General features: G+C 40.4%; 1 protein-coding gene across 12 annotated transcripts in view; it reads right to left on the bottom strand.

The window, feature by feature from the left end:
• MAGI2 (membrane associated guanylate kinase, WW and PDZ domain containing 2) overlaps positions 1-14,830 on the bottom strand; it is a 1,410,398-nt gene that overhangs the window by 284,712 nt on the left and 1,110,856 nt on the right. For all 12 annotated transcript variants that reach the window (XM_084787254.1, XM_084787259.1, XM_084787258.1 and 9 more), the window contains 2 exons: positions 14,682-14,803; positions 12,737-12,919 (listed from right to left, as the gene is read on the bottom strand). In XM_084787254.1, the coding sequence (XP_084643380.1) occupies positions 12,737-12,919; positions 14,682-14,803 (305 nt within the window). The remainder of the gene's footprint in view (positions 1-12,736; positions 12,920-14,681; positions 14,804-14,830) is intronic.

The following is a 14,830-nucleotide window of genomic DNA, read 5'->3' as shown; positions in this document are numbered from 1 at the left end:
TAAGCATCCTCCCTAGGGTCCTCCTTGTTATTTAGCTTCTTTCGGTCTGTGGATTGTAGTGTGATTATCCTGTTTTATGTGGCTAATATCCACTTATAAGTGAGTATATACCATGCGTCTTGAAAACCCTAAGAGACCACAGATGCCAGTCCAGACTACTATCCCCAGCACAAACAGAACCAACACAAACTCAGCACTATAGAAGATACTACAAGGAAAACTCCCACCCGAGGAGGATATTTCTCTTAATAGAAAAAATAATTACCTAGCCTCATCTGTTTCCCAACTGTTCTTTGACTTTTTTTTTAAAACTTGTTCTAGCTCAGGCCAACTCCATTTATGTTTGGAGTGGGCTTTCATATTAGAAGTGAGGGAATATAAGCAAGAGACTTTCTACACTATGTCTGGAGATGGAGATTAGAATCCTAAGACTTACATAATCGGCAGCCAGCACAACTGCCAGCAGTACACGCATAAAAGAGAGGCGGCAATACTCCACTATTATACAGCCAGTGGAATACATTTTATCAAGTCTTCTACTTTAGTTTTAATCTTTTTAATACTGTCTTTAAATATAAAACATACGAAGAAGCAAGCACCTGCTGAAATGCTCAGAATAGAACTACTTTTTCTACTAGAATGTTCACAGACTGTGTCACATATCAACCAGCCCCGGAATACCAAATTTGCTCAATCCTTTCAAAGACAGTCTTGTTAGTGTGATATCATTTTCATGTCCCAAGTGCTTCTGTGGAGATGTTTGGGTAAGTTACACACAATAAGAAAACCTTCGGCAACAGTATTTAACAGGTCCACCAACAGTAATGGGTGACTACTACAGGAAAGCTTCGCTTCCATTGTCTATCTTAGAAAGCCAGTTTTTCACAAATAGACTCATTCATTTGTTCAGCCAACAGGTTGAATTTGGCTAGATGTACTTGTTTGGTGAACTAATCCTTGACGGTTTAATTAATTCAACTAGCACACTGTCTATGCCTTCGGGATCTCATAATTGCGAGGAGGGAGGAGATGAAACAAGAGCCTCCAGTGCCTCTGGGGTGGAGGTGGGGGGCTGAATATAAGCATCTTCTACGAAGAGCACATAATCTCCTGGTGCATGGAAGACTCAACTCCATCCGTCTAGGAGAGGGCACTGAGACCTGAATGAATTTGACGTTGTCTGTAAAGATATGTTTAGCAGTCTTGCTTCAATTTGTATAATCTTAGCTTATTTATGACCAAAGAGTTGGTGAATCTGAACCTAAAACCTAAATAAACTAAATGGGAAACATACTTAAATGTATTAGGACAATATGGTCACTTCAAGCTTGACTCACTTAAGTTGAACACCTTTCACTAATACACTGCAGCAGACCACATCCTCCGAGAAATAAATATGAAAAGGTAATATTAACCCTAAAATCTCCAGGCTATGTTTTATTCAATTTAAAGCATAAGATTTCAGATTTTTAAATGCTATTTTTTATTCTATTATAATTTATTCACATTATATCCTGATTGTAAACCCCTCACTCTTATCTTCCTGTTCCCCCTTCCTTCTCCCACCCTATTCCCTTCCCCTAAATCTCTGACAGGTGGGGTCCTCCTCCCCCACCTTCTGACAGTCACCAACCCTACATCCGACAAAGGGCTAAAATTCAAAATATAAATACCTCAAAAAAATTCCATCAAACCAAATAACCCAATTAAAAATGGGGTACAGAGCTAAACAGAGAATTTTCAAGAGATGAATATCGAATGGCTGAGAAACACTTAAATGCTCAACATCCTTAGTTATCAGTGAAATGCAAATCAAAAGGACTCTGAGATTTCATCTTATACTCATCAAAATGGCTAAGATAAAATACTCAAGTGACAGTACATGCTGGTGAGGATGTAGAGAAAGGGGAACACTCCTCCGTTGCTGGTGGGAGTGCAAACTTACACAGTAACTTTGGAAATCAATCTGGCATTTTTCAGAAAATTGGAAATAGTGCGATCTTAAATGCTAGTTTTATTATACTCAATGGGTTATAATGCCTAGCACCATTCCCAGCTCTATTCTTGGGATGGATTGCTACCCCACCTACTGTCTTTTTCAGCTGCTGGTGGGGGCAAGAGAACACCAATTACAAATTAAGAGAAAGGTTTTGTACAGAGCAATTTGAAATTAATAGTGAGAAGAGTACATTTCAGTGCACCAATTTCCATGAATTTAATAAAATTATCATGGATATCATACCTTAATCACTGTAGATTTCTTTAGTGGATATATATCATGAGAAAAACATATATGGTAGCTTTATCCATATTAAAATGACAATAAAGTTCCTCATGCCACTATGTGAGAAGCATTGCACCCTCGGAAGGGAGCTTTTCCCAAGCTTTTAAATGAAGGAGGCATAAAGAAACAGTACAAGGTAAGAAGGTGAAGATGCATATAAGCTAAAGATCATTAAGGAATTGGTGCATCATTTATTAAAACAGCCCCTCAAATGGCCCAGTTTGCCGTTGAAATCAAGGTATTGTTGATTGTGACATCTATATCATCTATTATTCCCAGAGGAGCATAGTGAGCAGAAAGCACTCAGTGTGGCTCCTGCTCAAGTGTAATGTACGTTGTCATTGCTCTGAAGGACATCACCACAGTGGTCAGATTGGGCATGTGGACAAAATGAAGGAGCGTTTTCAAAGTTCAGTCCATTTGCAGAGAATTAAGAGTAAATATATCAACAGGCTAAATAAGCACAGCTTATTTCTTCTCCTCTGGAGATGCTGTTATTGGTCAGCAGGCTGAAAATTCAATATCATCTTCAGGTGTTTATAGCAATCAAAACCAAACAAAACGAAACGAAATGAAATGAAATGAAACCAAACCAAACCAATGTCCCCCTTTAAAAAAAACACAAAAAAAGTCTAAAACTGAAAAAGGCATCACATCACATGATTTTTTATATTTTTAAAGATCCATTTAATTTTTAGTTATATGTATGTATATGTGTGTGTGTATGTGTGTGTGTGTGTGGTAGGTTAAGTACATGTGAATGTGGGTGCCATGGAGACAAGAGGTATAGGAATCTGTGGAGTTGGAGTTGCAGGTATTTGTGAGCCAATGTAGGTCCTGGCAATCAAACTCAGGTCCTCTGAAAGAGAAGCACACACTCTGAAGAGCTGAGCCATCTTTCTCTCTCTGTCTCTGTCTCTCTCTGTCTGTCTGTCTGTCTGTCTGTCTCTCTCTCTCTCTCTCTCTCTGTCTCTGCTCTCTCTGTCTCTCTCTCTATCTCTCTGTCTCTCTCTCTGTCTCTCTGTCTCTCTGTCTCTCTGTGTAGGGGGGTTCACTAAAGAAACTGATGAAATGACCCCTCCATGATATGGATAGGTGTTTATTATAGATATGAGAGAGAAAATGTGAAGTCCAGAGCAGAGGGAGATAAAAGTAGGCTGAACATGGCCAGCAGATTGGACACAGCCATGGCTTATGAAGCAGGAGAGTAGGAAAGACTAGTGAGGACAGAGCGATCACAGGAGTTGAAGAATAGAGCAAGACAGAGAGAGTGGAAGAGAATAAGAAAAAGTGAAAATAAGAAAGAGTAAGAGGATAGGCAAGAATGATAGATAGATAGGTAGATAGATGATAGATAGGACATTATAAGAAAGATGAGTAGCAGGGGGGATGGTGGGGAGGCCTGTGAGCTGGAGGAAGTTTAGGATAGAGGAGGATGTGAGAAGGGCTGGGGTAACATCATGAACTTTGAAATGTGTAACAGGTACTCGTGATACTGAGGGACCCTGGAGGCCAGCATGGGCTTTCATATGCTGACAGGCACCAAAGTTAGTCTCTTCTCCGAGAGGCAAGGAAAATTACTCCTTTTGGTAGAGGGAACTGTACCTTCTATAGTCTAGGTTGAGCTCATTTCTGGATACAGGGACTTCCCTTTGAGAGTTGGTAATTGGAGTTTCCTATGTACCCAACATCAGCTGCAAAGCATTTGATTTTTTAAGATTGAAAACAATATAACATTGACTTGAGTTTATGCTAGACTCTCTCCTCTCTCTCTCTCTCTCTCTCTCTCTCTCTCTCTCTCTCTCTCTCTCTATATATATATATATATATATATATATATATATGCCTCAATGTTTGGCATGGGAAACCTCCCTTTAAGATGATGGTCAGGGAAGTCCAAGATACTACCGAAATAATATAGGCTGGCCATAGCCTTTGGTTGCCTCTTAGAAGGCAAGACCCTGTTGCTGAAGATAGCATATATTTCAAATGCAGGACTTGGAGGTATTGAACTGGAACTCCTGCCTGAAGTCTAACTTTCATAGTATCTGATGGTGCTATGCAAGCTGCCACAGGAGGTAGTAAATAGTCTACTCAGCTGTAGAGCACACCAAGTACAATAACGGAGAGCATGGCAGGACACCCTGCCAGGGTGCAACAGTGGGGTAAACATCAGCTGCCTAATTGGACTTGAAGCTCCCTTAATTCATGCCATGAATTACTAAAACTGTAAACTCAGTTAACCACTTGTGGCTGGTAAGGTCATGGACTCTAGAGGAGACCTTAATACTGACACTTTCTTAAACTGGTATGATTAATAACTTTGTTATAAATAATTAGAATCATATCTACAGATGAACATAGATTTCTTCCCTCATCAAAGAATCTTTTCTTCTGCAGCAGATGGAGACCACAGAAATTCACAGTGGTTAAAATGACTGTGAAGTATCAAACTCCAGTTGATGTATCTACAACATAACCTCATATAGGTCAACATAAGATTCGGGAAATATAATAGGAGGTGGGGTGGAAAGACTGTAAAAGCCAGAGAACCAATGCATCTTTTACAATATAGTGTCTTTTATATATGACAGGGATGCTATGAAGTCTCAACAACATGGCTAAGTCTAAACAGACCAGAAGATGGTAACCAATTGATATAGCAACATAAGTGGAAGAGCTACAAGACAATTAACAACTGGAAAGAGGGCCTCTTTCCCAAAAATGAACAGCTACAGATAATTAATGATGAGAGAGAGAGAAAGAGAGAGAGAGAGAGAGAGAGAGAGAGAGAGAGAGAGAGAGAGAGAGAGAGAGGGATATATCAATCATTCTCAAGAAATGAGACCCTGATAAATTATCCAATCCCAAATTGTCATCCCTAAACACATATACATGTGAACAACACTAACAAAGGCAATTGGCAGTATTTATATGTACACTCCCCCGACACACAGAGAAATCAGAAAAATATATTCTGTTCCTGTTTTATACCCCTATAGAAAATTCAGTCTTCAAAGTCAACTTCAAACACAGATCCCAAATAACTTTCAGTAGCTTTCGTGTGTACCAATAATGAACTCACAAATAAATAAGCTAGAAAATAATCTCATTAAAATAGCTCAAAATCAAACCAAACCAATAAGGTACCCATGAATAAACTTAATAACCAATGGAAGACCTTCACCATGAAAATGTCAAGCCACTGAAAAAGGAAATCAAAGAAGTCACTAGACAATACAAAGACTTCGCATGTTCTGTACTTGGTAGAATTAATATTGTGGAAACTGCTATAGTATTAAAGTTAATTTATTCATCAGAATTAGGATATTATACTTGACAGAACTAGAAAAGACAACCCAAGGATTTATATGGAACTACAAAGGATCATGAAACCCCAAAGCAACTCTCAGGGGGAAAGAACATCGCAATAAACAGGCAGACTAACAGAACAGAACAGAAGACCTGAAAAATAGGCCAACAAAGCCAGGGCCACTTTTTTTTAAAGGTTATTTTTAAATATGGACAACTGTGTTCATAGGACACATGGGAACAGTGCTCTAGAGAAATGACACACACAGCCCACAAATGAGGATGAGAAGATGTGGAAAACAGTGAACTGCACATGAGATAGGCATAATGGAAAACTGTATCCACTGTAGGTCTTGTGTACATGGGGAGGGCAGGTAAAACACACTCCTTCCCACAAATGGACTCTCTAGAGCTGCTTTGGGGGAAAAGTGGTGTGTGTGTGTGTGTGTGTGTGTGTGTGTGTGTGTGTGTGTGTGTGTGTGTGTATCATATGAATTTGCAGCAAGTGCATTTACCAGTGCATACCCATGAGGAGGCCAGGGCCAGACATTGTGTGTTTTCCTCTATTGCTCTCCAACTTACTGGATTGAGACAACCTAGACAGGGTCTCTCATTGAACTGAAAGTTATTCCTTTGGCTAAGCTGGTTCACCAGTGAGGTCTTAGGATCTGCCTACTTCCCAACAAAATACCTGGGTACAACACACACACACCGACACACACACACACACACACACACACACACACACACACACACACACACCTTACCAAAGGATGGAAATATTGGTTGGGTACCCATTCTTTTCTAAACACAGACATTGAGGTAATGACTAGCACAACTGAAGAGGTGGCAGAGACTTAAGGTACTTATTTGTGATCTTATAAATAAAATGAGCAAATGCTGTAAAGAGGCAATATATCATGCAATTAGGAAACTTTCAACAGTAGACAGTAGATGAATATCTTTCAGACTTTGATTTTTAGACGACTTTAAGAGTGCTCGCTTACTTAGTATGGATAGTAAAATGCTTTAGAGGACATGACAGGGTCCAGGGTACTTGGTTTCCAGAATGTGCAAAATCCTTTGTAGTCGGAGTTGGATGGTTACCAGGCATCTTGGTAATGTCTGTTGAGAAACTTTCCAGAACATTATGGAACCATTGGGAACTGGCTCCATTGTAAAAAGCAGCTGGAAGGACACTGCCCTCATTTTTTCCTGTCCACTACTCCTTGCCAGATGTCACTGCCAAATAAGAAAGAATTCCCTGCTCCTCCCTTTTGTTCTGGTGCAGAATCCTAGGGAAACTTTTCCATACTGTTGTTTTTCTTGTGTCCTCGTGAGCTACTGATGCATTTAAATGAGAGGTGACTGAAGCTAAAAATGTTGATTAAACTATTTCCATGTTATTTCGACATAAAATGAGATCACTCATTTTAAACATCAGGAATTTTCCTCTGATCGCTATAGTGTTTATTTTAAAAGTTTAATACATAAAGAGTTAAAATTTAAAAAGAGAATAAGTTGGTTTCTAATGTGTTTGTTTGTGAAATGTTATGCAGAAGATGAAAACTGGGTTCAATTTTGCCTTTGTAGTGTTACCTTATTTAACATTATTGATGGGGCTCTATTACAAAGCAGGAATGCAAATATAGCCCATTTAAATGGTACTTTTCCATTTTAAGGTCATCCATCTTAAACCCATCCATCCAGCCATCCATCCTTCCATCCATCCATCCTTCCATGCATCCATCCTTCCTTCCATCAACCCATTCAAGTACTTACACCTGCTGCTGCAGATACACTCGGGGGTATAGCACCTGCTCGCATGCACCAAGCCCTGGGTTCCGTTTCTCACAACAAATCAAACCAAAATGAGCACCTGCTGGGGCCCAGGCTTGGGTGAAGACAGGGCCTGAAGCAGTGTGGACACAGGAGGCACAAGGGAGGAGCAAGTCAGAAATGGGAGTCGGGGTGGGGTGGGGGGTGGAGGCTGTGGCCTGACTGACTGGCAGTAAAAAGTAAAAGTCCTCGGTCAACCAGGACAGATGCATGCTGTTCCGAAACACAGATCATATCATTTTTGTCCCTGGATATGTGGTTTTATTTATTTATTTATTTATTTATTTATTTATTTATTCATTCATTCATTCATTCATTCATTCATTCATTTTGTTTTGTTTTCGAGGCAGGGTTTCTCTGTGTAGCCTTGGCTGTCCTGGACTTGCTTTGTAGACCAGGCTGGCTTTGAACTCACAGCGATCCACCTGCCTCTGCCTCCCTGAGTGCGGGGATTACAGGTATACAGGTGTGCACCACTGCTCCTGGCCTTGGACATGTGTTTTAATTTACTCTTTGTCATAAGTTTAGTCATCAGTGATAAGCAGTAACCGAACAGAATTATCTTTTACAATCATTTTCCTGTATTAAGCCCACAACCCAACTTTTAAGAATCTTGCTGTTTCCAAGCTGGCCTGGGTAGACTGTCATGTCCCAAGTAGCATAGTATTAGCTTTTTTTTTTTTTTAAAGTATCAACTTTTAATGGTCAGAGTGCTATTTGTCATTAGGCCCAAGAAAAATCTTAGGCAAACACTGGTAAGTTATTTCATTTCTGCCATAATACAATGTTTATATTTTATATATTTGTAGAATTTATTTATATGTCTAATCTTCACATTCTTTTGTTCCTTGGTCATATGGCACTACAGTGACCCTATATGAACTAACTTTTCTAGGAAAAGAGAGTTCTTAATATTTTACTCTTTTCTCATTTATCCAGGCTATTCTTTGTCCATCAGTAGTAGGAAGGGACTTTTAATTTGATCTGCTGCCAACTTCTCTAGTCCAATGAATCTTGTTTACTTTGTTCTGATTATCTTGTTCCTGAATAAGTACAGGGGCAGGTGGTCCAAGAGCATCTTGTAATCAGAGTCTCATAAGATGGTCTATGGCATCTTTATTTGAGTCACAACCTCCAGGGCATATGGAGGACCTTTAAGTAAGCCAGATAAGTATATCTCCTTAAAAATGGCAGGGATAGTATGCTCAGGACTTGCCTGGGAAAGCTCAGAAGCGGTACTCCTGGGAGAAGGTGTAAATGATTCATAGGAAATTTCCCATTAATCCAGTATCTCCAAGTTGTACAAATAATAAAAGCCCCACCCCGGCTAAGTATGAAACCTGTAGAGAGCACGTGAGAGTGACTGCATCTCTCCGCTCAGCTTTGCTGGGTTGCTGTCGGGTAGCTGTGCAGGCTTTGTGACTTTCACGGTCCCCGTTAGTTGTAGCTGTGCCAAGCATCTGCTATTTGCCCAGCATATGTGAGATCTGGAGCTATGCAAGTCTGAACAGTGTCAGCTGTGGAGTAAGGCTCCGTGTTTAACTGGCTGAAAATTTATACCAAAAAAGGTTTCGATAAAGATGTAAGCATGTCTACGATCTTTTAGAACTTTAGGACGCATGTTTACGCATAGGTCTTTGGTGTGCACTGTAAGTGTAGTTAATCATTCTTGTTTGTGGCTGCCCATTTGACTCTCTGCTTCACCACAAGCGTATACTCAAGGGAAACACTGATAGACACTGATGGCTTCCCAACAGTTTTGCAGACGCTTGCCTTCCAATAGCTTCCCTCACTTGTCCAGCCAGCGAGCATCTACTCACCTTCTTAAGCCACCATCTCATCAATGTCCGTGAGGGGTTCTGAAAGCAGTGGGAGACTTTCTCCTCCCAGAGTCAACACCTTCTTCCTCTGTACCATTTCATTACTTAGGTGTGTATTTGTATTATTGCTTTGATATATACATCCATCAACATTTCACTCATTATTTCAATATACACTGCAAATTGTGTGGGGGATAAGAACATTTGTCTTGCCACTTTTTCATCTTTATTAATTAGCAGAACGTTTGGCAAGCACAGACCTTCACTAAATATTTGCTGAACGAAAGAGCAATTCATTCTATTGTAACGTGTTCAGTGTTGGCAGAAATACATTTACATATGTGTTAAAATTATCTTGTAATTAGATATGAATATATTTTTGAATATTTAAAAAGCATGATAGTTTGTTTTATTAAATTCTTTTCCAATAGAGAAAATTACAATCCCTCCAAAGGCACAGTAAAATTATGCAACACATTCTTGTTTAAAATTTTTTGTTAACTGCAGCTAGGACATAGCATATGAGAGAGAAGAATAAATTTTAAAATATTGTTATTTACTTCCCCACTTTTCTGATTTGTGCCAACATTAGGGATATTGTAGCCTCATCACATTATGTTCCAGTAGCTTACTGATGTGCCTAAAGCTCCTTCTAGATGTAAATCCTTGGAAATGAGTCCCCATCATTTCTACCTTTGAGGCCCTGGAGTTAGCTTTTCAGTCATTGCTATGACTGGAAGGAAGAAGCTGAAAAAGTGCTTGTTAAATCCATAAAGAGCAAACCAACCTGGAGACAGTGAGCATGCCTTGGTCTGTGCTTCTTTCCTGTCTATTGGGAGCTGATGTGTGGTTTTCTTACATGGTCAAAATGTGCTAAATTGTAAATAAAGCTTTGGCTTTTTAGTGGAATGAGTCTTCCCTCACACCCTGTGGGTGTAACGAATTAGAGAATCAATGATGAGAAAAGAAAAAAAACACCACAATTTGCTGTGCAAATATTCGTATTCAGTTTTCTACTTTCCACAAGAAGTCTTTTCTAATTTTGAACCGTGAATTGTGAGTTAGACCATAGGAAAGTAATTAGGTCCTTTATTTTGGAAAAAAAATGGGTTTCTCAAATATTTCACAGAAGTTCAAGAGCCCTGGTGATCCATTCTCTGTTAAAACAATATGAATCTCATAGTTTCCTTGTGTCCTACCTGCAGACTGTAACAAGAATTTAAAAATTATTATAATTTATCCAGATTACATTCTGATTGTTATCCCCTTGCTTCTATCTTCCTGTTCCCCCCTCTCTCCCTCTTCTGCCCTATTCCCCTCCCATAAACCTCTGACAGAAGGGGCCCTACTCCCCCACCATATGATGGCGGCCCTATCAGGTCTCATCTAGATAGCAGGGATCCCCTTCCTCTGTGTGCCTGCAGCCCTCCCCACCAAGGGAAAGTGATCAAATTGGAATGCATGCAGTGAACCTAGCCCCCCTGTTCAGATATGGCTAATGGACAGCTCATTTTCCATGGTTTGTAGGGTAGCAGGGGCTGCCTCTGACATACACTCTCTACAAGCATATTTAATTGAGTTATTTGGTGTTTATATATTTTTTTCCGAGAGCAGCTTGAAGGTGTGGATACCTTACAGAGTATTTCTAGATCAACGGGGTGTTGGCTGTTAACTCTTGTAGAACATCATGTACACACGACTTCTCCTCTCTGTCTATTCTTCCCAGATATACTCCACTTTCCTTCACATCTTTGTTTTTTTTTTTTAAGATTTATTTATTTACTATGTATACAGCATTCTGCCTGCACCCCAGAAGAGATCACCAGATCTCATTATAGATGGTTGTGAGCCACCGTGTGGTTGCTGGAATTGAACTTATGACCTTTGGAAGAGCAGTCAGTGCTCTTAACCTCTGAGCCATCTCTCCAGCCCTCCTTCACATCTTTGAAAACAACCACAAAACCCATCAAGCTCCTTCATACTGTCTGTGTGCTCCTGGATATAAAGCCACCCGCTGCACTGTGGGTGACCGTCTAGGACCCACACCTGAGTTGTGACATTTTGAACTTGATGTGAAGGTATAAGATCTTTCAGGAGATCCAGTGTCACTGTGTACATTATTTCCTGCTAGTGAGTGGTACTAGAAAATATACTCACGCAGTGTTCTTGAAAAACGACAGGTATAAAGAAACTCGTACATAATTATAAAGCTTTGGCAACTTTAAAAATAGGCAATTTCAAATGAAGACCTCAATTTTATATGTACTCCATATACGAGTACCTTTTGGGATTCATGGAAATAATTCAATTCATAAGCACATAACCATGGCAGGGACTCAAAAGAAAGAGTAAGCAGGCTACCAAGATGAGACTTGATAGCCTATGACCGTATAGTGGGGGAGGAGGTCCCCCTCAGTCTTAGTCCTGGGGAGAGGGTGAAAGCGGGAGGGAGGGAGGAATGGGAGGATACAAGTGATGGGATAACAATTGAGTTGTAATCTGAATAAACTAATAAAATTAAAGTTAAAAAAAAAGTTTCTTGTCTAACGTAGTTCTCTGACGTGTGTGTCTTACAGGATCCATTTACAAAGGGGAAGACCATGAACTCAATCAATCTGAAAAAATGTAAAAGTGGTGACAGATTGTATTTCTTTGCAGGTATAATTATAATACTTTTAATACTGTCTAAAGGACTTTAAAAATAACACCACAAGAATTCTTGAATCAGCACCTAATAAACTGATGATCAAATATAACTTTCGATTTTTTTCCCTACATAAGGAAATCACTCTTTGTAAATGACGGAACTCACTCAAAGTCATGGGCCAGGTAAGAGAACCACAAACCAGACTGCTTAATCAGACCCACTTCATTACTTTTTTTCTATTCATATTTTGCATCTTTCTGTCCTTAACCATCTAGGTCTATGCTTCCATGTGAAATCAATTTCAGTTACAGTTTAGGTAGACATCCAAGTAAGTATATAATAAAATTAATTTATAATGACTACAAAACATACATTAAGACACTGTAGAGAGACAAATGAAAAATAATGCCACTTAACACTTTTCTCTCAGATATGTATGCACATATCAATATCTATCGTGAACAATTTAGCCTATAAATATTGAAGGACTGATGCAGGCTTAAACATATTAGCGGCCGAATATAAGTAAGCAAAGTGTGAGATGTTGGTCTCATCCCTAAGAAGGAATTTGAGATTACTCGGAAGAGTTAAGTTTCAAGTCTGTTGGAACCAGTGAGCAGAAGGGGCAGTCTGAGAAGTGAGGGAGAAATTGATTCTCTGTGTTGTTTACAGACGATTTCGGCTCAAAAATCTAATGTAGGAAGATGTGATGCGTCAGTTTTCTAAACCGAAGTGACCTTTGACATTGGAATTAAAACCCACAAAGGGCGTGCCACATTTTGCTTACAGGTACGAGTCCCTGCGATGCCGACTCCCCAGCTCCAGGAAGCTTACCTGTCTCCATTTTCCCGTCCTGTGCAGCAGGTCCATCTGGGATCACGCTTTTCACCTGTAGAAACTCATCCGGCTCATCTCCCCCAATGATGGTAAATCCAAAGCCCATGTTGCTCTTTTTGAGGGTGGTGCTGAGGAATGTTCCCTTCAACTGGGATGCATCCCGGGTGAAGAGCGGCTTTTCTACATTGGCCAATACAAGTTAAAAAGGAAAAGGCATTTTAAAGACAGGCCACCAGAGAGCAGCCAACCAGCGAGCAGCAATCTCTGGGTAGGTGTGGGAGGCTGACGTGGTAGGTGCAAGCAGGTGGCCACTCCAACCATCCAGGGAACCACGACAGGCTGAATGGCTGGAGAGCAATTTACTAGTCTTGAAATCGTTATCTGACTTATAACTCTCTTGTTAGGAAAGTTCCCAGGGAGGAGGGGCGTGTGAGTAGCTGGCCCTGTCAGCATTGTAATTGCATGGGGTAGAAATTCAAACGGACCCATTTAAAGACATGAAACACGCACAGGTTACAGAGAAGCAGTGCACTGTGATGTATATTTAATGATCAAAATTGCTTAGAGAGTACCTGGATGTGGGACGGTGTTAATTTTTTTGTTTACACTCAGCCACTGCGAGATGTCATAAATACAATCAGATACATCTCTACTGGCCAGAGAACGTCTGGTACGCTCCAAAATGTGAGCCAAAGGCAAGCCAACATTTCTCCATATGGTTATGAATATAAAGGTGAAACATTTTGTACTATGCTGACATTTTCAAATCGATGTCAAAAGCATCTGAGTAATACTTGAGTCCGCATAATGGGCTTGCTCACTTGTTTATCATATGATAAACGTTTTCAACTGTGAGTTCTAACTACATACAGTTCTAAGCACTCTAAGGTTTTGAAGCTTTAAAGCATTTTATTCTAATCACTTTGTTAAGGTAGGTCTGGCTCTATAATCCAGAGGGCCTTGGACTTTTGATCCTCCTGTCTCGGCCTCCCATATGTTTGGATTATAGACAGGCACCACCATACTCAGCTTTAGAGATAAGGATTTCATATACTCTTTGAAGGTGGTGAGATTTGATACTCATAGTTGCCAAACAATACGTGGCAACTTGGCTACATATTTTGCTCGATATTGTTACTTTTTTTTTTTTGTATCATGGGGTAGGTAAACTATCAAACAAAGAGGCGTTATGATGGAGTTTTAATTTTTCTCTCCATTTTCCTATCATATATCATTATTAACATTTTCTTGAAGATGTACTTTATAGTACTCACATACAACCTACCCTGCTGTGTTTGCCAAAGTGGTGCTTAGCTCCACACGAGGTCTTTACATTCACTGCAAGGTGCTGCAGGCATGTGACGGGAACTTCCCTACCGGCTAGTGGGGGCTCTGGACACTGAAGCCGTGCACACGCGTGTGTGTTTAACTGAGCACAACCACAAAAGATGTGAAGAGTGTGCAGCCGCTCATCCCACTAGGTGGCTCCCAGGTGCACTAAGGCCCACAAGCAGCCCTGGGACATACCCAGCAGATTTACGCTGCGGGACCTCTCCTCCGGCCCAGTGTGTGTGTGTGTGTGGGGGGGAACATGGGTGTGGACCTAGGTAATGTGGCTGGTGAGCTGCCTACTGTCACAAAGGAAAACAAACTTCATTCTCATGCTTGATTTTCACAGAGTCTCTCGGCAGCTTAGAGTCCCACTATCAACGTCCCACCTGGCAACAAGTAAAAGTCCTGTAAGGTACTGCCCGGTGGCCTGATCATAGTCAGTGGTAGCTAGATGCATTAGTTTAAAAATAACGTGAGTGCCCAGCTAAAGCTGTTGGAAGGTTTTTTAGAGAAATCAAGCCAGGTATTTTTTAATCAGTCCCCACTACAGGCAAACAGTCCGTCGGGCAATGTTTCCCTCGCAACCCTGCATGCTACCCAGATACCATACCTCGGAAACCTGGGGCCAGCAGGGGCTTTGTTCCAAGTTCTGTGTGGGGCATGTTATGCTGCTGTAGCTTCCTTTTTGCTTCCAGGACAGGGTTTTCAAACTGTGTTCTTCTATTTATGTGGCTGAAAGAGAAAATTTCAAATCAGGAT

Source organism: Acomys minous, assembly GCF_964271855.1.
Source record: "Acomys minous genome assembly, chromosome: 6".
NCBI classification, from domain to species: domain Eukaryota; kingdom Metazoa; phylum Chordata; class Mammalia; order Rodentia; family Muridae; genus Acomys; species Acomys minous.
This window is presented reverse-complemented; position numbering and strand designations above follow the sequence as displayed.